Source organism: Nerophis lumbriciformis, linkage group LG26 (genome assembly GCF_033978685.3).
Source record: "Nerophis lumbriciformis linkage group LG26, RoL_Nlum_v2.1, whole genome shotgun sequence".
Taxonomy (NCBI): domain Eukaryota; kingdom Metazoa; phylum Chordata; class Actinopteri; order Syngnathiformes; family Syngnathidae; genus Nerophis; species Nerophis lumbriciformis.
The window spans coordinates 10,386,879-10,408,396 of record NC_084573.2 but is presented as its reverse complement, the minus strand read 5'-3'; the positions used below and the strand labels follow the sequence as shown (position 1 = coordinate 10,408,396).

General features: G+C 42.3%; 1 protein-coding gene across 2 annotated transcripts in view; it reads left to right on the top strand.

Moving 5' to 3' along the window:
- Positions 1–21,518, top strand: part of emilin1a (elastin microfibril interfacer 1a) — a 135,928-nt gene that overhangs the window by 33,886 nt on the left and 80,524 nt on the right. The window contains exon 1 of one of the 2 annotated variants that reach the window (XM_061987407.2): positions 8,042–8,402. The exons of the other annotated variant lie outside the window; for it this stretch is intronic. Within the exon in view, the coding sequence (XP_061843391.2) occupies positions 8,290–8,402 (113 nt within the window). The 5' untranslated portion in view covers positions 8,042–8,289. Of the gene's footprint in view, positions 1–8,041; positions 8,403–21,518 lie in introns of those variants that run through there. 2 annotated transcript variants of the gene reach the window in all.

Here is a 21,518-nt window from a genome sequence, read left to right as displayed (position 1 = left end):
AATGTAAGTTGGAGATGTTGGTGTTCAATGTAAGTTGGAGATGTTGGTGTTCAATGTAAGTTGGAAATGTTGGTGTTCAATGTAAGTTGGAAATGTTGGTGTTCAATGTAAGTTGGAGATGTTGGTGTCAGAGTTTGTAGGTGACGAACCCCAAGATGCAGAGAAGGCGGAAGGCATTGTACGAGAAAACATGATTTAACTATACACTAAGGCAAAACAACAAACGAAAGGGTAACAAAAGGCGCGCACAAGGCGGAGAACAAACTTGGCTATGAACTAAGATAGCACAGAGGCTAACTGTGGACAAGAAACCAAAAAACACTTACTGTGACACGAAGGAACTAGGACATGAGCAGAGTGAAACCAAAAGTAGACAGAGCTACAACGACAAGTATTAAGAACAACGACACGACAGGTAGGAACGACAATGATCCAGCAATGACTGGAGGAGAAGGCAGGTTTAAATAGTAGCTGGCTGATTGACACCAGGTGTGGCCAGGTGCCAATCAGCCACAGCTGAAGGGACACAGCACTCAGGGAGAAACAGGAAACAGAACCAAAATAAGAGCGTTGACAGGAAATGACAGAGGAAAAACTAAAACTTGACCAAACTGTCAGGGACAAGCCTGACAGTAGCCCCCCTTCCTATAACGGATACCAGACGTTCTAGGAACCCCCCCCAAAAAACAGTCCAAAGTCACGGGAGGGTGGAGGGAGGACAAGGAGGTGGGCCACCAGGCCAAGTGTCCCCGCAACCAGCGGGGAAGAGTTAGGTGGCGACGGCGAGTTGAACGCCGCCGCAATTGGCGAGGCGGCTCGACCGCCGGCATGGGAGGACCCACCGGAGACGATGGTGGCGCCCTCTGCTGGCCCACCGGAGAAGATGGTGGCGCCCTCTGCTGGCCCACCGGAGAAGATGGCGGTGGCGCCCTCTGCTGGCCCACCGGAGAAGATGGCGGTGGCGCCCTCTGCTGGCCCACCGGGGAGGATGGCGGTGGCGCCCTCTGCTGGCCCACCGGAGTGCATGGTGGCGGCGTCTGTTGGCTCACCGGAGAGGAGGATGGTGGCGCCCTCTGCTGCTGGCCCACCGGAGAAGAGGATGGTGGCGCCCTCTGCTGCTGGCCCACCGGAGAAGAGGATGGTGGCGCCCTCTGCTGCTGGCCCACCGGAGAAGAGGATGGTGGCGCCCTCTGCTGCTGGCCCACCGGAGAAGAGGATGGTGGCGCCCTCTGCTGCTGGCCCACCGGAGAAGAGGATGGTGGCGCCGTCTGCTGCTGGCCCACCGGAGAAGAGGATGGTGGCGCCGTCTGCTGCTGGCCCACCGGAGAGGAGGATGGTGGCGCCGTCTGCTGCTGGCCCACCGGAGAGGAGGATGGTGGCGCCGTCTGCTGCTGGCCCACCGGAGAGGAGGATGGTGGCACCGTCTGCTGCTGGCCCACCGGAGAGGAGGATGGTGGCGCCGTCTGCTGCTGGCCCACCGGAGAGGAGGATGGTGGCGCCGTCTGCTGCTGGCCCACCGGAGAGGAGGATGGTGGCGCCGTTGGTTGTAGACCCACCTGAGTGCATGGTGGCGTCTGCCGGCCCACCGGACTGCATGGTGGCGTCTGCCGGCCCACCGGACTGCATGGTGGCGTCTGCCGGCCCACCGGACTGCATGGTGGCGTCTGCCGGCCCACCGGACTGCATGGTGGCGTCTGCCGGCCCACCGGACTGCATGGTGGCGTCTGCCGGACCACCGGAGTGCATGGTGGCGTCTGCCGGACCACCGGAGTGCATGGTGGCGTCTGCCGGACCACCGGAGTGCATGGTGGCGTCTGCCGGACCACCGGAGTGCATGGTGGCGTCTGCCGGACCACCGGAGTGCATGGTGGCGTCTGCCGGCCCACCGGAGTGCATGGTGGCGTCTGCCGGCCCACCGGAGTGCATGGTGGCGTCTGCCGGCCCACCGGACTGCATGGTGGCGTCTGCCGGCCCACCGGACTGCATGGTGGCGTCTGCCGGCCCACCGGACTGCATGGTGGCGTCTGCCGGCCCACCGGACTGCATGGTGGCGTCTGCCGGCCCACCGGACTGCATGGTGGCGTCTGCCGGCCCACCGGACTGCATGGTGGCGTCTGCCGGCCCACCGGACTGCATGGTGGCGTCTGCCAGCCCACCGGACTGCATGGTGGCGTCTGCCGGCCCACCGGACTGCATGGTGGCGTCTGCCGGCCCACCGGAGTGCATGGTGGCGCCGTAGGTTGCAGACCCACCGGAGATGATGGCGCCGTCTCTTGCAGACCCACTGGGGCGAGAAGTAGCTGTGCCTCCCCAGCTGCACTGCTACTCATAGCCCCTCCCCCAAGGGACGGATCCCAGACGTCCCCAGATAGGACCACAGACGACAGGGGTGGGAGGGAGAGGGCTTGAAAAGCGGCCAAACTTTTCTTCAGATTAGCCATTAAGTCCAAAACTTTGTTAAGCCTCTCCGCCATGGACATCTCTGCGAGATTCGAATTTGGCTGGATCATTATGTCAGAGTTTGTAGGTGACGAACCCCAAGATGCAGAGAAGGCGGAAGGCATTGTACGAGAAAACATGATTTAATTATACACTAAGGCAAAACAACAAACGAAAGGGTAACAAAAGGCGCGCACAAGGCGAAGAACAAACTTGGCTATGAACTAAAATAGCACAGAGACTAACTGTGGACAAGAAACCAAAAAACACTTACTGTGACACGAAGGAACTAGGACATGAGCAGAGTGAAACCAAAAGTAGACAGAGCTACAACGACAAGTATTAAGAACAACGACACGACAGGTAGGAACGACAATGATCCAGCAATGACTGGAGGAGAAGGCAGGTTTAAATAGTAGCTGGCTGATTGACACCAGGTGTGGCCAGGTGCCAATCAGCCACAGCTGAAGGGACACAGCACTCAGGGAGAAACAGGAAACAGAACCAAAATAAGAGCGTTGACAGGAAATGACAGAGGAAAAACTAAAACTTGACCAAACTGTCAGGGACAAGCCTGACAGTTGGTGTTCAATGTAAGTTGGAGATGTTGGTGTTCAATGTAAGTTGGAGATGTTGGTGTTCAATGTAAGTTGGAGATGTTGGTGTTCAATGTAAGTTGGAAATGTTGGTGTGCAATGTAAGTTGGAGATGTTGGTGTTCAATGTAAGTTGGAAATGTTGGTGTGCAATGTAAGTTGGAGATGTTGGTGTTCAATGTAAGTTGGAAATGTTGGTGTTCAATGTAAGTTGGAAATGTTGGTGTTCAATGTAAGTTGGAAATGTTGGTGTGCAATGTAAGTTGGAGATGTTGGTGTTCAATGTAAGTTGGAGATGTTGGTGTGCAATGTAAGTTGGAGATGTTGGTGTTCAATGTAAGTTGGAGATGTTGGTGTTCAATGTAAGTTGGAAATGTTGGTGTTCAATGTAAGTTGGAAATGTTGGTGTGCAATGTAAGTTGGAGATGTTGGTGTTCAATGTAAGTTGGAAATGTTGGTGTGCAATGTAAGTTGGAAATGTTGGTGTTCAATGTAAGTTGGAAATGTTGGTGTTCAATGTAAGTTGGAAATGTTGGTGTTCAATGTAAGTTGGAGATGTTGGTGTTCAATGTAAGTTGGAAATGTTGGTGTGCAATGTAAGTTGGAGATGTTGGTGTTCAATGTAAGTTGGAGATGTTGGTGTTCAATGTAAGTTGGAAATGTTGGTGTGCAATGTAAGTTGGAGATGTTGGTGTTCAATGTAAGTTGGAGATGTTGGTGTGCAATGTAAGTTGGAGATGTTGGTGTTCAATGTAAGTTGGAGATGTTGGTGTTCAATGTAAGTTGGAAATGTTGGTGTGCAATGTAAGTTGGAGATGTTGGTGTTCAATGTAAGTTGGAGATGTTGGTGTTCAATGTAAGTTGGAAATGTTGGTGTTCAATGTAAGTTGGAGATGTTGGTGTTCAATGTAAGTTGGAAATGTTGGTGTTCAATGTAAGTTGGAGATGTTGGTGTTCAATGTAAGTTGGAAATGTTGGTGTTCAATGTAAGTTGGAGAGTGACGGGAGAGACATGGACGCTGGAATGGAGCTCAGTAGGGAGGTCGGCTCTCACAGTACAACAGCATCAGTCACAGCCGCCTAACAGCCCGCTTATCAGGCAGATAAGGACAGGCTACTGCGTGTGTGCGTGCGTGTGTGCGTGCGTGTGTGTGTGTGTGTGTGTGTGTGTGTGTGTTTGTGTGTGTGTGTGTGTGTGTGCGTGTGAGATGCTACAGCATGTAGTAATGTTAGCATATGCTAGCTAAAAGATAAAACATCTACACGTTAGCACGACATGTTTTTTTAAGTTGGAAGTGGAATTCTTGTAGGCTGAAATGTAAACACTTGTATTAACACACATGATGATGTAAGTGTTCTTTTTCATACTCTGAAAAGACTTTTTACTACACTTTATGATAGTCACACTACACTTTATGAGAGTGGCACTACACTTTATGATGGTCACACTACACTTTATGATAGTCACACTACACTTTATGATGGTCACACTACACTTTATGATCGTGACACTACACTTTATGAGAGTCACACTACACTTTATGATGGTCACACTACACTTTATGATCGGGACACTACACTTTATGATAGTCACACTACACTTTATGACAGTACCACTACACTTTATGATGGTCACACTACACTTTATGATAGTACCACTACACTTTATGATGGTCACACTACACTTTATGATAGTCACACAACAGTTTATGATAGTCACACTACACTTTATGATCGTGACACTACACTTTATGAGAGTCACACTACACTTTATGATGGTCACACTACACTTCATGATCGGGACACTACACTTTATGATAGTCACACTACACTTTATGATGGTCACACTACACTTTATGATAGTCACACGACAGTTTATGATAGTCACACTACACTGTATGATGGTCACACTACACTTTATGATAGTCACACGACAGTTTATGATAGTCACGCTACACTTTATGATCGTGACACTACACTTTATGATGGTCACACTACACTTTATGATCGGGACACTACACTTTATGATAGTCACACTACACTTTATGACAGTACCACTACACTTTATGATGGTCACACTACACTTTATGATAGTACCACTACACTTTATGATGGTCACACAACACTTTATGATAGTCACACTACAGTTTATGATAGTCACACTACACTTTATGATAGTCACACTACACTTTATGATAGTGGCACTACACTTTATGATAGTCACACTACACTTCATGATAGTCACACTACACATGAGTGTCACTACCCTTTATGTGAGTGACACTACACTTTATGATAGTGACACTACACATTATAGTAGTGACACTACACTTTATTATAGTCACACAACACTTTATGATATTCACACTACACTTTATGATACTTGTACTACACTTTATGATAGTCACACTACACATTATACTGGTGACACACTACACTTTATTATAGTCACACTACACTTAATGATAGTGACACTACATTTTAGTATAGTCACACTACACTTTATGATAGTGCCACTACACTTTATGATAGTCACACTACACTTTATGATGGGGTACTACACTTTATGATAGTCACACTACACTTTATGATGGTCACACTACACTTAATGATAGTGACACTACATTTTAGTATAGTCACACTACACTTTATGATAGTGCCACTACACTTTATGATAGTCACACTACACTTTATGATAGTGCCACTACACTTTATGATGGTCACACTACACTTTATGATAGTCACACTACAGTTTTTGATAGTGGAACTACACTTTATGATGGTCACACTACACTTTATGATAGTGACACTACACTTTATGATAATCACACTACATTTTCTGATGGTCACACTACACTTTATGATAGTCAAACTACACTTTTACACTGTATGATAGTGTCACTACTCTTTGTGATAGTGTCACTAGACTTTATGATAGTGTCACTACACTTTATGATAGTGTCACTACCCTTTATGATAGTGACACTACACTTTATGATAGTGACACTACACTTTATGATAGTGACACTACACTTCATGATAGTGTCACTACACTTTATGATAGTCACACTACAAATTAAGATAGTGACACTACACTTTATAAAAGCGACACTACACTTAATGATAGTGACACTACACATTAAGATAGTGACTATACTCTTTATGATAGTGACACTACACTTTATGATAGTGATACTACACTTTATAAAAGCGACACTACACTTAATGATAGTGACACTACACATTAAGATAGTGACTATACTCTTTATGATAGTGACACTACACTTTATGATAATGACACTACACTACTTAGTGGCCAAGTGGTTAGAGTGTCCGCCCTGAGATCGGTAGGTTGTGAGTTCAAAACCCCGGCCGAGTCATACCAAAGACTATAAAAATGGGACCCATTACCTCCTTGCTTGGCACTCAGCATCAAGGGTGGGAATTGGGGGTTAAATCACCAAAAATGATTCCCGGGCGCGGCACCACTGCTGCCCACTGCTCCCCTCACCTCGCAGGGGGTGAACAAGGGGATGGGTCAAATGCAGAGGATAAATTTCACCACACCTAGTGTGTGTGTGTGTGACAATCATTGGTACTTTAACTTTATATATATATATATATATATATATATATATATATATATATATATATATATATATATATATATACATATATATTAGAGATGCGCGGTTTGCGGGCACAACCGCGGATTATCCGCGGATCGGGCGGATGAAATTAAAAAAAATTTGATTTTATCCACGGGTCGGGTCGGGTCGGGTCGGGCGGTTGAAATTAAAAAAAATTAGATTTTAAATAGATTCAGGCGGGTGGCAGTTAAACCAATTCGGAAATATATATACATAGTTAAATGTTGTTACCCACATACGAAAAACGAGCAGGCACCTGCAGATATGCCACAACAGAAGAAAAAAAAAAAAGAGATAGACACTTTTACGGAGCGGAGAAGGGACGCCTCGCCGGGGTCCGGGACCGAGGCCCCTTCCCCCGAGAGGGCCCCACCGGGAGCCGTAGCTGAGGCGATCCGCGAGAAGGGCCCGACGCACGTCCAGGGTCACCACCGCGCCCACCGCACCGACACCCCGCCTCGTCCGCCTTCGCCGCGGCCGGCGTCACGCGCAGCAGGTAAGCAACTTACCTGCCCGCCACCCCTGTTGCCGGGGGCGCGTAACAGGGGTCACTCCGCGCGCAGTGCGCTCACGAAAGGGGTGGGGCTCACCCTGGTTGATATAGACAGCAGGATGGTGGCCATGGAAGTTGGAACCCGCTAAGGAGTGTGTAACAACCCACCTGCCGAATCAACTAGCCCTGAAAATGGATGGCGCTGGAGCGTCGGGCCCATACCCGGCCGTCGCCGGCAGCGAGACGCGCTTGGAGGTGCGCTCAGCGCGGCTCCCATATGATTGCGCACTGGTGTGCGTCTGAGTCGTGACAGCGTGGCACGCGAATGTCTGTGCTGCATTGGATCAGTCTCCTTTCTTTAACAGGCAAAAGCTTTATAACCTCACTAATGCCTTGCATCGTCTATATTAGATATATAACAACGGGCGGGTGCGGGCGGGTGCGGGCGGGTGCGGTTCAGATCAAATGTTAGGTCGGGTGGATGGCGGATGGTTGACGACTTTCTGATGCGGTTGCGGATGAAATAATTGCCTATCCGCGCATCTCTAATATATATATATATATATATATATATATATATATATATATATATATATATATATATATATATATATATATATGTTTATATATATTATATATACATATATTATATATAATAATATACTTATTTATTTTACAACAAGACAAACAAATTCAGGTGTCCCTTTTTTTCTTGGCAACCCTGACCACGTGACACAGAGAGAGAGAGAGAGAGAGAGAGAGAGAGAGAGAGAGAGAGAGAGAGAGAGAGAGAGCGAGAGGGAGAGAGAGAGAGAGAGATGACGTATGAGAAGTTTCCTGCTCTCCTTCAGTAGTGTAGACACATCGAGCACCTTCTAGCATCTTCTAGAACCTCAGAGCATCTTTTAGCGTCATCTATCTGTCGATCAGCAGTCGAACTGAAAAAAGAAAAATGAACTTACCCGGACTCAGTGGCGCTTCTAATCCTATGACGTCATCTCCATCCACGTGTCGATAACGGCGGAAAGTTTGTCATTTCTCCACTTTTGACTTTGGACTAACGCGGGAAGGGAAAAAAGGACAGCTGTGGAGTTTGACGACGAGACGGAAGGATGGAGACGTTGTTCTACCTGCTCGTCCTCGCCTTCGCTCGGGGGTCTTCGGCTCTTGGCTACGCCGAGTCTCACGCGGTGCTCGGCGGCCAAAGAGCGGCCAGCAGACACAGGTATGGATCGCGATTCATCGACCGTAACTTTGCCGGCAGACACGGACACGCGTCGCGAATCAGACATCGGCTTCTGGAATGACAAATAACATGTAATGGCAAATAAACGCTGGTCATAATATTAGGTACACCTGCGTAACCTGACATAAGGAGACGCAATAAAAAAAAAAAAAAAAAGAAAAAAAAAAAAAAAAAAAAAAAAAAAAATATATATATATATATATATATATATATATATATATATATATATATATATATATATATATATATATAGTAATTCATATTCCAAATAATAAATTATTATTCATATCAATATAACAGTAGGCTGCAATATATATATCGCAAAATAGATGTTATTATGCACCCCCTACCTTATATTTTCTACTAAATGTATCCGTTTATTTCCATTTGGACAGTAAAAAAATATATGTACTGCATGAAATCGCATAGTTTTAAATGTTAACAGTATCCAATATTGCAACAAATATACTTTCCAAACATTTAAATAGATTTCACGGTAAAAATGTACGGTGGTTTTTACAGCATATTACTGTAACATTTTTTACTGTAAAATTCCGTCAACTGAAAACCAGTTGGACCAGTTGCTCTAGTGGAAGAACATTTGATGAACATTTGGAGTAAATACATAAATACTGCATTTTCTGGACTTTAAGCCGCCACTTTTTCCCCAAGCTTTGAACCCTGCGGTTTATACGGAGGTGCGGCTAATCTGTGGATTTTTCTTCACTAATACGGAGGTGCGGCTAATCTGTGGATTTTTCTTCGCTAATGGCTAAATTATGAAATGGATTAGGAAGAAATCCATCCATTTTCTACGCAGTCACGGGTAGAACTTGCAAATTCCACATAGAAAGACACCGAGCCCGGGGATCGAACCCAGGACCTTCGTATTGTGAGGCACACGTACTAACCCCTGTAAAATGTAGTGGGTGCGGCTTATGGTCTGGTGCGGCTAGTATATGGAAAACCATTTTTCCCCTTCTAAAATTTAGTGGGTGCGGCTTATAGTGCGGTGCGGCTAAAGTATGGAGTAACATTTTTTTCCTTTTAAAATTTTGTGGGTGCGGCTTATAGGCCAATGCAGCAAATGTATGAATACATCTTTTATTTTTCTAAAATTTAGTGGGTGCAGCTTATAGTCCAATGCAGCTCATGCATGAAAAATATATTATTTTAAAAAATTTTAGTGGGTGCGGCTTATAGTCCAGCGTGGCATATATATGGAAAACATTTTTCCTTCTAAAATTTTGTGGGTGTGGCTTATTGGTGCGGCTAATATATGGAAACATATTTTCCTTCTAAATTTAGTGTGTGCGGCTTACAGTCCGGTGCGGCTAATGTATGGGGGAATTTTTTTTTTCCTTTAAAAATGTTGCGGCTTATGGTCCAATGCAGCTCATGTATGAAAAATATTTTATTTTTCAAAATTTTAGTGGGTGCGGTTTATAGTCCAGTGTGGCATATATATATGGAAAACATTTTTCCTTCTAAAATTTAGTGGGTGCGGCTTATGGTCCGGTGCGGCTAAAATATGGAAAACCATTTGTCCCTTCTAAAATTTAGTGGGTGCGGCTTATTGGTGCGGCTAATGTATGGAAACATATTTTCCTTCTAAATTTAGTGGGTGTGGCTTACAGTCCGTTGGGGCTAATATATGGGGGAACATTTTTTTCCTGTTAGAATTTAGTGGGTGCGACTTATGGTGCGGTTAATATATGGAAACCCATTTGTCCCTTCTAAAATTTAGTGGGTGTGGCTTACAGTCCGGTGCGGCTAATATATGGAGGAACATTTTTTTCCTGTTAAAATTTAGTAGGTGCGACTTATAGTCCGGTGCGGCTAATATATGGAAACCCATTTTTCCCATCTGAAATTTAGTGGGTGTGGCTTACAGTCCGGTGCGGCTAATATATGGAGAAACATTTTTTATCTTTTAAAATTTAGTGGGTGTGTCTTATAGTCTGGTGCGACTAAAATATGGAAAACTATTTTTCCCTTCTAAAATGTAGTGGGTGTGGCTTATTGGTGCAGCTAATATATGGAAACATATTTTCCTTCTAAATTTAGTGCGTGCGGCTAATATATGGAGGAACATTTTTTTCCTGTTAAAATTTAGTGGGTGCGACTTATAGTCCGGTGCCGGAAAAAAAATGTTCCTTTAGAAATTTTGTGGGTGCGGCTTATAGTCCAATGCAGCTCATGTATGAAACATCTTTTATTTTTCAAAATTTTAGTGGGTGCGACTTATAGTCCGGTGTGGCTAATAAGTGGAAACCCATTTTTCCCTTCTAAAATTTAGTGGGTGTGGCTTACGGTCCGGTGCGGCTAATATATTGAGGAACATTTTTTTCCTGTTAAAATTTAGTAGGTGTGACTTATAGTCCGGTGCGGCTAATAAGTGGAAAACCATTTTTCCCTTCTAAAATTTAGTGAGTGTGGCTTATAGTCCGGTGCGGCTAATATATGGAAACCGACTTTTCCCTTCTAAAATTTAGTGGGTGTGGCTTACAGTCCGGTGCGGCTAATATGTGGAGGAACATTTTTTTCCTGTTCAAATTTAGTAAGTGCGACTTATAGTCCGGTGCGGCTAATATATGGAAACCCATTTTTCCCTTCTAAAATTTAGTGGGTTTGGCTTACGGTCCGGTGCGGCTAATATATGAAGGAAATTTTTTTTCCTGTTAAAATTTAGCGGGTGCGACTTATAGTCCGGTGCGGCTAATATATGGAAAATCTTTTTTTCCTTCTGAAATTTAGTGGGTGTGGCTTACAGTCTGATGCGGCTAATATATGGAAAATCTTTTTTCCCTTCTAAAATTTAGTGGGTGTGGCTTACAGTCCGGTGCGGCTAATATATGGGGAAACATTTTTTATCTTTTAAAATTTAGTGGGTGTGTCTTATAGTCCGGTGCGACTAAAATATGGAAAACTATTTTTCCCTTCTAAAATTTAGTGGGTGTGGCTTATTGGTGCGGCTAATATATGGAAACATATTTTCCTTCTAAATTTAGTGTGTGTGGCTTACGGTCCGGTGCGGCTAATATATGGAGGAACATTTTTTTCCTGTTAAAATTTAGTGGGTGCGACTTATGGTCCGGTGCGGCTAATGTATGGTGTAAAAAAAATTTATTTAGAAATTTTGTGGGTGCGGCCTATAGTCCAATGCAGCTCATGTATGAAACATCTTTTATTTTTCAAAATTTTAGTGGGTGCGGCTTATGGTCCGGTGCGGCTAATATATGGAAACCCATTTTCCCTTCTAAAATTTAGTGGGTGCGGCTTATTAGTGCGGTTAATATATGGAAACATATTTCCCTTTTAAAATTTAGTGGGTGCGACTTATAGTCCGGTTAGACTAATATATGGAAATCCATTTTTCCCCTCTAAAATTTAGTGGGTGTGGCTTACAGTCCGGTGCAGCTAATATATGGAGGAACAGTTTTTTCCTGTTAAAATTTAGTAGGTGCGACTTATAGTCCGGTGCGGCTCATATATGGAAACCCGTTTTTCCCTTCTAAAATTTAGTGGGTGTGGCTTACAGTCCGGTGCGGCTAAAATATGGAGGAACGTTTTTTTCCTTGTAAAATTTAGTGGGTGCGACTTGTAGTCCGGTGCGGCTAATATATGGAAAATATTTTTTTCCTTCTGAAATTTAGTGGGTATGGCTTACAGTCTGGTGCGGCCAATATATGGAGAAACATTTTTTATCTTTTAAAATTTAGTGGGTGTGTCTGATAGTCCGGTGCGACTAAAATATGGAAAACTATTTTTCCCTTCTAAAATTTAGTGGGTGTGGCTTATTGGTGCGGCTAATATATGGAAACATATTTTCCTTCTAAATTTAGTGTGTGTGGCTAATATATGGAGGAACATTTTTTTCCTGTTAAAATTTAGTGGGTGCGACTAATGTATGGTGGAAAAAAATGTTCCTTTAGAAATTTTGTGGGTGCGGCTTATAGTCCAATGCAGCTCATGTATGCAACATCTTTTATTTTTCAAAATTTTAGTGGGTGCGGCTTATGGTCCGGTGCGGCTAATATATGGAAGCCCATTTTCCCTTCTAAAATTTAGTGGGTGCGGCTTATTAGTGCGGCTAATATATGGAAACCCGTTTTTCCCTTCTAAAATTTAGTGGGTGTGGCTTACGGTCCGGTGCGGGTAAAATATGGAGGAACGTTTTTTTTTCCTTGTAAAATTTAGTGGGTGCGACTTATTGTCCGGTGTGGCTAATATATGGGAAATATTTTTTTCTTTCTGAAATTTAGTGGGTGTGGCTTACAGTCTGGTGCAGCCAATATATGGAGAAACATTTTTTCCCTTTTAAAATTTAGTGGGTGTGGCTTACAGTCCGGTGCCGCTTATATATCTAAAAAAACCTTTATTTTCTTCTAAAACTTAGTCCGGGAAAAAGGTCTGGCATACACAGTAGGCAAATAAATAAAGTTTTACCGCACACCTGTTGATCTGTCACGACACACAATCGTGCCGCAGTGCAGTGGTTGGGAATCACTTTTGTTTTTCCAGGATCATATTATTTTTTCCACTAAGCTGGCACTGCTCTCCTCCCCTCGACGGGTGAATCCACAAAAGGTGCCAGTGGGGGTCCATGATATTTCTGACTGATGTTTACTTCAACAGTGGAACCATTTTCCCTATGCTTTCTGTTCCGCGGTGTGTTGTTAGCATGTCGCGCAGCTCTCTGGCCTGGAGGCGCCGTGTGAGCACACAGACGTGCGCACGAATGAATGACACCGCTTGGTGTTTGGTTCAAGTACTGATCTACAGCGAGGACATGCACATGTGCATATTTGCTAATAACACCAGTTTACATGTGCTATACATCTGCACGCCATATGTTTGCACTTAGCGTGTGTGTGTACCAGTGTGTGTGTGTGTGTGTGTGTGTGTGTGTGTGTGTGTTCTTGTATTGCTACCCTTCTTGAGACATCAACTAGGAAAAGTACTTTCCATATGAGGACCGGTGAACAAGTTAGGACCGAAATCATGGTCGCAATACGGAAAACCATTGCATATAATAGAGAGCCAAATACTAGAGTCCGTGAACATTGCTCCAAAGTCAGGATTTTTTGTTGATTTAATGTGTATACAAAAGTAAACATTGACAGGTGCAAAGGGAGCAATATATGATTAAACAAGACGGCAGCTAAAGAAGGACTTCCCTATTCATCCCCGAAAAAACCCGCCAGGTCAACAGCTGATTTTTACGACTTCCGTTGCTGACGTAAGACAACCTGCGTCCCGTTTGTGAACAAATACACAACAGTACTAAGACAATAGTGGCCATTAACGGTTAGCTTTTACAGCTGGGTTGCCCAAAGTGCGGTACAGGGGCCATCTGTGGTCCGTGACTCCTTTGTCATCCGCCTTAAGCACATTACAAAAAACAAAAAAATTGAGATCTCATTTGCACCCCCTGGTGGTGAAATCTATCAAAATTCGGGTGGACCCAAAAAGGAGGGATTTTTCACATTGACTGTGTGTCTGTTTTAAAAGTGCTCCCCCTCTGGTCAACATATGAAATAACAAGTGTGTGTAAAAAAATTGAAGTGCTCCCCCTCTGGTCAACATATGAAATAACAAGTGGGCGTAAGAAATTGAAATGCACGCTATTTTGGCCAAAATTAATTAAAAAATAAATAAATAAATACGTATATAGAGACATACTGTAATAACTTGAAGTAAATAATGAAGATTAAAAATCAATTACAAACAAAAAAATCCCCCCCAAAATTATTAACTAAAAGCTTACCTTTTTTATATTTGCATAGTATGTATATATTATTAGTGTTGTAAATACAAATCTTTATATATCTAGAAAGGGTGGTCCTAAAGAGGTAAGCATTTTTCGGAGGTCTCAAGTAGGTAACACATACAAGAGTGTGTGTGTGTGTGTGTGTGTGTGTGTGTGTGTTTTTGTATTGCTACCCTTCTTGAGACACCGACAAGGAAAAGTACCTTCCATATGAGGACCGGTGAACAAGTTAGGATCGAAATCATGGTCCCAATACGGAAAACCATTGCATTTAATAGAGAGCCAAATACTACAGTCTGTGAACATTGCTCCAAAGTCAGGATTTTTTGTTGATTTAATTAACAACCCGCGTCCCATTTGTGACCATAAGATGAACAAATACACTACGGTACTAAGACTATAGGGGCCATTAACAGTTAGCTTCTACAGCTGGGTTGCCCAAAGTGCGGCACAGGGGCCATCTGTGGTCCGTGACTCTTTTGTCATCGGCCTTAAGCACGTTACAAAAAACAAAAAAATAGAGATCTCATTTGCACCCCTGGTGGTGAAATCTATCAAAATTCGGGTGGACCCAAAAAGGAGGGATTTTTCACATTGACTGTGTGTCTGTTTTAAAAGTGCTCCCCCTCTGGTCAACATTTGAAATAACAAGTGTGTGTAAAAAAAATTGAAGTGCTCCTCCTCTGGTCAACATATGAAATAACAAGTGGGCGTAAGAAATTGAAATGCGCGCTATTTTGGCCAAAATTCATTAAAAATAAATAAATAAATACGTATATAGAGACATACTGTAATAACTTGAAGTAAAAATCAATTACAAACAAAAAAATCAAAAATTATTAACTAAAAGCTTACCTTTTTTTATATTTGCATAGTATGTATATATTATTAGTGTTGTAAATACAAATCTTCATATATCTAGAAAGGGTGGTCCTAAAGAGGTAAGCATTTTTCGGAGGTCTCAAATAGGTAATACATACAAGAGTGTGTGTGTGTGTGTGTGTGTTCTTGTATTTCTACCCTTCTTGAGACACCGACAAGGAAAAGTACCTTCCATATGAGGACCGGTGAACAAGTTAGGACCGAAATCATGGTCCCAATACGGAAAACTATTGCATTTAATAGAGAGCCAAATACTACAGTTCGTGAACATTGCTCCAAAGTCAGGATTGTTTGTTGATATAATTAACAACCCGCGACCCATTTGTGACCATAAGATGAACAAATACACAACAGTACTAAGACAATAGTGGCCATTAACAGTTAGCTTCTATAGCTGGGTTGCCCAAAGTGCGGCACAGGGGCCATCTGTGGTCCGTGACTCCTTTTGTCAACGGCCTTAAGCACATTGCAAAAAACAAAAAAATTGAGATCTCATTTGCACCCCCTGGTGGTGAAATCTATCAAAATTCGGGTGGACCCAAAAAGGAGGTATTTTTCACATTGACTGTGTGTCGCTTTTAAAAGTGCTCCCCCTCTGGTCAACATATGAAATAACAAGTGTGTGTAAAAAATTGAAGTGCTGCCCTTCTGGTCAACATATGAAATAACAAGTGGTCGTAAGAAATTGAAATGCGCGCTATTTTGTCCAAAATTAATTAAAAAAAATAAATAAATACGTATATAGAGACATACTGTAATAACTTGAAGTAAATAATGAAGATTAAAAAACAATTTCAAACGAAAAAAATCACCCCGAAAATTATTAACTAAAAATTACCTTTTTTATATTTGCATAGTATGTATATATTATTAGTGTTGTAAATACAAATCTTTATATATCTAGAAAGGGTGGTCCTAAAGAGGTAGGCATTTTTCAGAGGTCTCAAGTAGGTAACACATACAGGAGTGTGTGTGTGTGTGTGTGGGTGTGTGTGTGTGGGTGTGTGTGTGTGTGTGTGTGTGTGTGTGTGTGTGTGTGTTCTTGTGTTTCTATCCATCTTGAGACACCGACAAGGAAAAGTACCTTCCATATGAGGACCGGTGAACAAGTTGGGACCGAAATCATGGTCCCAATACGGAAAACCATTGCATTTAATGGAGAGCCAAATACTACAGTCTGTGAACATTGCTCCAAAGTCAGGATTTTTTGTTGATTTAATTAACAACCCGCGTCCCATTTGTGACCATAAGATGAACAAATACACTACGGTACTAAGACAATAGGGGCCATTAACGGTTAGCTTCTACAGCTGGGTTGCCCAAAGTGCGGCACAGGGGCCATCAGTGGTCCGTGACTCCTTTGTCATCGGCCTTAAGCACGTTACAAAAAACAAAAAAATAGAGATCTCATTTGCACCCCTGGTGGTGAAATCTATCAAAATTCGGGTGGACCCAAAAAGGAGGGATTTTTCACATTGACTGTGTGTCGCTTTTAAAAGTTCTCCCCCTCTGGTCAACATATGAAATAACAAGTGGACGTAAGAAATTGAAATGCATGCTATTTTGGCCAAAATTTATAAAAATAAATAAATAAATACGTATATAGAGACATACCGTAATAACTTGAAGTAAATAATGAAGATTAAAAAACAATTTCAAACAAAAAAAATCACCCCGAAAATGATTAACTAAAAGATTACCTTTTTTATATTTGCATAGTATGTATATATTATTAGTGTTGTAAATACAAATCTTTATATATCTAGAAAGGGTGGTCCTAAGAGGTAAGCATTTTTCGGAGGTCTCAAGTAGGTACAAATACAAGAGTGTGTGTGTGTGTGTGTCTGTGTTCTTGTGTTTCTACACTTCTTGAGACACCGACAAGGAAAAGTACCTTCCATATGAGGACCGGTGAACAAGTTGGGACCGAAATCATGGTCCCAATACGGAAAACCATTGCATTTAATAGAGAGCCAAATACTACAGTCCGTGAACATTGCTCCAAAGTCAGGATTTTTTGTTGATATAATTAACAACCCGCGACCCATTTGTGACCATAAGATGAACAAATACACAACAGTACTAAGACAATAGTGGCCATTAACAGTTAGCTTCTACAGCTGGGTTGCCCAAAGTGCGGCACAGGGGCCATCTGTGGTCCGTGACTCCTTTGTCATCGGCCTTAAGCACGTTACAAAAAACAAAAAAATAGATATCTCATTTGCACCCCTGGTGGTGAAATCTATCAAAATTCGGGTGGACCCAAAAAGGAGGGATTTTTCACATTGACTGTGTGTCTGTTTTAAAAGTGCTCCCCCTCTGGTCAACATTTGAAATAACAAGTGTGTGTAAAAAAAATTTAAGTGCTCCTCCTCTGGTCAACATATGAAATAACAAGTGGGCGTAAGAAATTGAAATGCGCGCTATTTTGGCCAAAATTAATTAAAAATAAATAAATAAATACGTATATAGAGACATACTGTAATAACTTGAAGTAAAAATCAATTACAAACAAAAAAATCAAAAATTATTAACTAAAAGCTTACCTTTTTTTATATTTGCATAGTATGTATATATTATTAGTGTTGTAAATACAAATCTTCATATATCTAGAAAGGGTGGTCCTAAAGAGGTAAGCATTTTTCGGAGGTCTCAAATAGGTAATACATACAAGAGTGTGTGTGTGTGTGTTCTTGTATTTCTACCCTTCTTGAGAGACCGACAAGGAAAAGTACCTTCCATATGAGGACCGGTGAACAAGTTAGGACCGAAATCATGGTCTCAATACGGAAAACCACTGCATTTAATATAGAGCCAAATACTAGAGTCCGTGAACATTGCTCCAAAGTCAAGATTGTTTGTTGATATAATTAACAACCCGCGTCCCATGTGTGACCATAAGATGAACAAATACACTACAGTACTAAGACAATAGAGGCCATTAACAGTTAGCTTCTATAGCTGGGTTGCCCAAAGTGCGGCACAGCGGCCATCTGTGGTCCGTGACTCCTTTGTCATCGGCCTTAAGCACGTTACAAAAAACAGAACAATAGATATCTCATTTGCACCCCTGATGGTGAAATCTATCAAAATTCGGGTGGACCCAAAAAGGAGGGATTTTTCACATTGACTGTGTGTCTGTTTTAAAAGTGCTCCCCCTCTGGTCAACATATGAAATAACAAGTGTGTGTAAAAAAAATTGAAGTGCTCCCCCTCTGGTCAACATATGAAATAACAAGTGGGCGTGAAAAATTGAAATGCGCTCTAATTTGGCCAAAATTAATTTAAAAAAATAAATAAATACGTATATAGAGACATACCGTAGTAACTTAACCAGCTTACCTTTTTATATTTGCATAGTATGTATATATTATTAATGTTGTAAATACAAATCTTCATATATCTAGAAAGGGTGGTCCTAAAGAGGTAAGCATTTTTCGGAGGTCTCAAGTAGTTAACACATACAGGAGTGTGTGTGTGTGTGTGTGTGTGTGTGTGTGTGTGTGTGTGTGTGTGTGTGTGTGTGTGTGTGTGTGTGTGTGTGTGTGTGTGTGTGTGTGTGTGTGTTTAGGAGTGTGTACAAGCCAAGACGTCTGTCAGCTTTCTCCGCACATTACGCGATTTTTACTGCTGCTGTTTTGACTCCCTGAGCGATTATTGGCCCCTTTGGTGGAAGTGGTCCTCGTGTGGGTTCTTATTCCCGTCATACACCAAACAGATGCGCACAATCTGTGTTTCGTTGCGCGGTGGAGAACATGGGAGCCTCAACTTTTTGCCTCCAGTTTTAGCCACATATACTTGCCACACTGAACAAAATTGAGCGTTGAAAACGACGACGAGCTGCTGTTAAATAGCAACAGTAAAATGAAAACTAGTTGATCATGGTAGCAAATGCAGGGGAGTCCTGCAAACCAAAATACTATTATGGTTGTAATACGTACAAAACTTTACTGTAAAAAGAATGAAAACACTACAATTTGCAATCATGTAAATACTCCAAAATGTACAATATTATTATACAGTCTGAATGAAAGATTTTGCAGATTGTACATTTAAATTTACAGCATACCTTCATTGCTGTAAGGGTTCTTGTGTTCAAGCATTAGCCTCCTTACCTTTTTGGCGAACAACTTGTGTTCTTGTGGCAAGTGGCTTCGGACATTGAGGGGTTATGTCTACGTGCTTCATTGCAAACTGCATCACAACGAACCACGCAAGCAGATATTTAACAGATACGCAACATTTAAGTCTCATTGTCGACAGCTGGCTTGAAGGAACGTGTTGTGAGTTGGCCAGTGAAAGGTTGTACAAATACTTTGAAGTTAAAATCCTGGTGTACCGCTCACATGTCTTGGAAACACAGGCATTTTGCAGTTACTAGTACTAATGCAGCTGAGATAGGGTGCCGCTTATATGCGCGTGCGGCTTATGTATGACACCAATATTTATTTTTTTCCAAAAATGTTAGTGGGTGCGGCTTCTGTACGGTTGCGGCTTATAGTCCGGTGCGGTTTATATGTGGCAAAATATTTTTCCCCCCTAGAATTTTAGTGTGTGAGGCTTATATGTGGGTGCGGTTTGTGGCCCGGTGCCGTTTATATATGACAAAAAATTCCCTGACATTTTTGTGAGTGCGGATTATATGCAGGTTCAGTTTATAGTCCGGTGCGGCTTATGTATGACACGAATATTTCTGTTTTCCAAAAAATTTCGTGGGTGCGGCTTATAGTCCGGTGTGGCTAATATATGACACAAATGTTTTTTTTTTCTTTCAGAAATTTCTGCGGGTGCGGCTTATGTATGACACAAATATTTATTTTTTCCAAAAATTTTAGTGGTTGCGGCTTCTATGTGGCAAAATATTTTTTGCCCCTGGAATTTGAGTGTGAGGCTTATATGTGGGTGCGGTTTGTGGCCCGGTGCGGTTTATGTATGACAAAAACTTTCCTGAAATTTTTGTGGGTGTGGCTTGTATGCGGGTTCATCTTATAGTCCGGTGCGGTTTATGTATGACAGGAAAATTTCTGTTTTCCAAAAATTTTCGGGGGTGCGGCTTCTGTACGGCTGCGGCTTATATTCCGGTGCGGCTTATATATGACACAAATAGTTTTTTTTCTTTCAGAAATGTTTGTAGGTGCCGCTTATATGCGGGTGCGGCTTATGTATGACACACATATTTATTTTTTCCAAAAATTTTAGTGGGTGCGGCTTCTGAACGGTTGCGGCTTATAGTCCGGTGCGGTTTATATGTGGCAAAATATTTTTTCCCCCTGGAATTTTAGTGTGTGAGGCTTATATGTGGGTGCGGTTTGTGGCCCGGTGCAGCTTATATATGACAAAAACTTTCCTGATTTTTTTTGGGGTGCGGCTTATATGCGGGTTCAGTTTATAGTCCGGTGCGGTTTATGTATGACACAAATATTTCTGTTTTCCACACATTTTCGTGGGTGCGGCTTCTGTATGGCTGCAGCTTATAGTCCGGTGCGGCTTATATATGACACAAATAGTTTTTTTTCTTTCAGAAATTTTTGTTGGTGCCGCTTATATGCGGGTGCGGCTTATGTATGACACGCATATTTATTTTTTCCAAAAATTTTAGTGGGTGCGGCTTCTGACCGGTTGCGGCTTATAGTCCGGTGCGGCTTATATGTGGCAAAATAATTTTTCCCCCTGGAATTTTAGTGTGTGAGGCTTATATGTAGGTGCGGTTTGTGGCCCGGTGCAGTTTATGTATGACAAAAAAATTCCCTGAAAAGTTTGTGGGTGTGGCTTGTATGCGGATTCAGTTTATAGTCTGGTGTGGCTTATATATGACCCAAATATTTGTTTTTGCTAAACTGTTAGTGGGTACGGCTTCTGTACGGGTGCGGCTTATAGTCTGGTGCGGCTAATTTTTGACAAATACTTTTTTTCTTCTTAATTTTTAGTGGGTTCCACTTATATGCGGGTGCGGTTTGTAGTCCGGTGCAGTTTATATATGACTAAAATATTTTTTTCCTTCTGAAATTTTAGTGAGTGCGGCTTATGTGTGGGTGTGGCGCATAGTCTGAAAAATACTAAAAATAATAAATACTAAAACCCTAACCCTAACCCCTAACCCTAACCCATAACCCTGAACCCTGAACCCTGAACCCTAACCATCTAACCCTAACCCCTAACCCTACCCCTAACCCTACACACATCAATTCAAATGTGAACATAACCCATCACTTGTGTCTATTTTTTTTTTTTTCAGCATTAGCAGGGATTATGTCTGACGATAAAAGTGAACATTGGCGTAAATTTGTGATTGAAAATGTACATTAGTGCCACATTGTGATGAATGTCAACACAAGACGGCGTCACAATGGCATGAACTAGGATGGAACGGGTCAGCCCGAGGACACGTTAAACAAACCATATGACCTGTATCACATTTGGAAAGAATAGTTGAAGTAGCT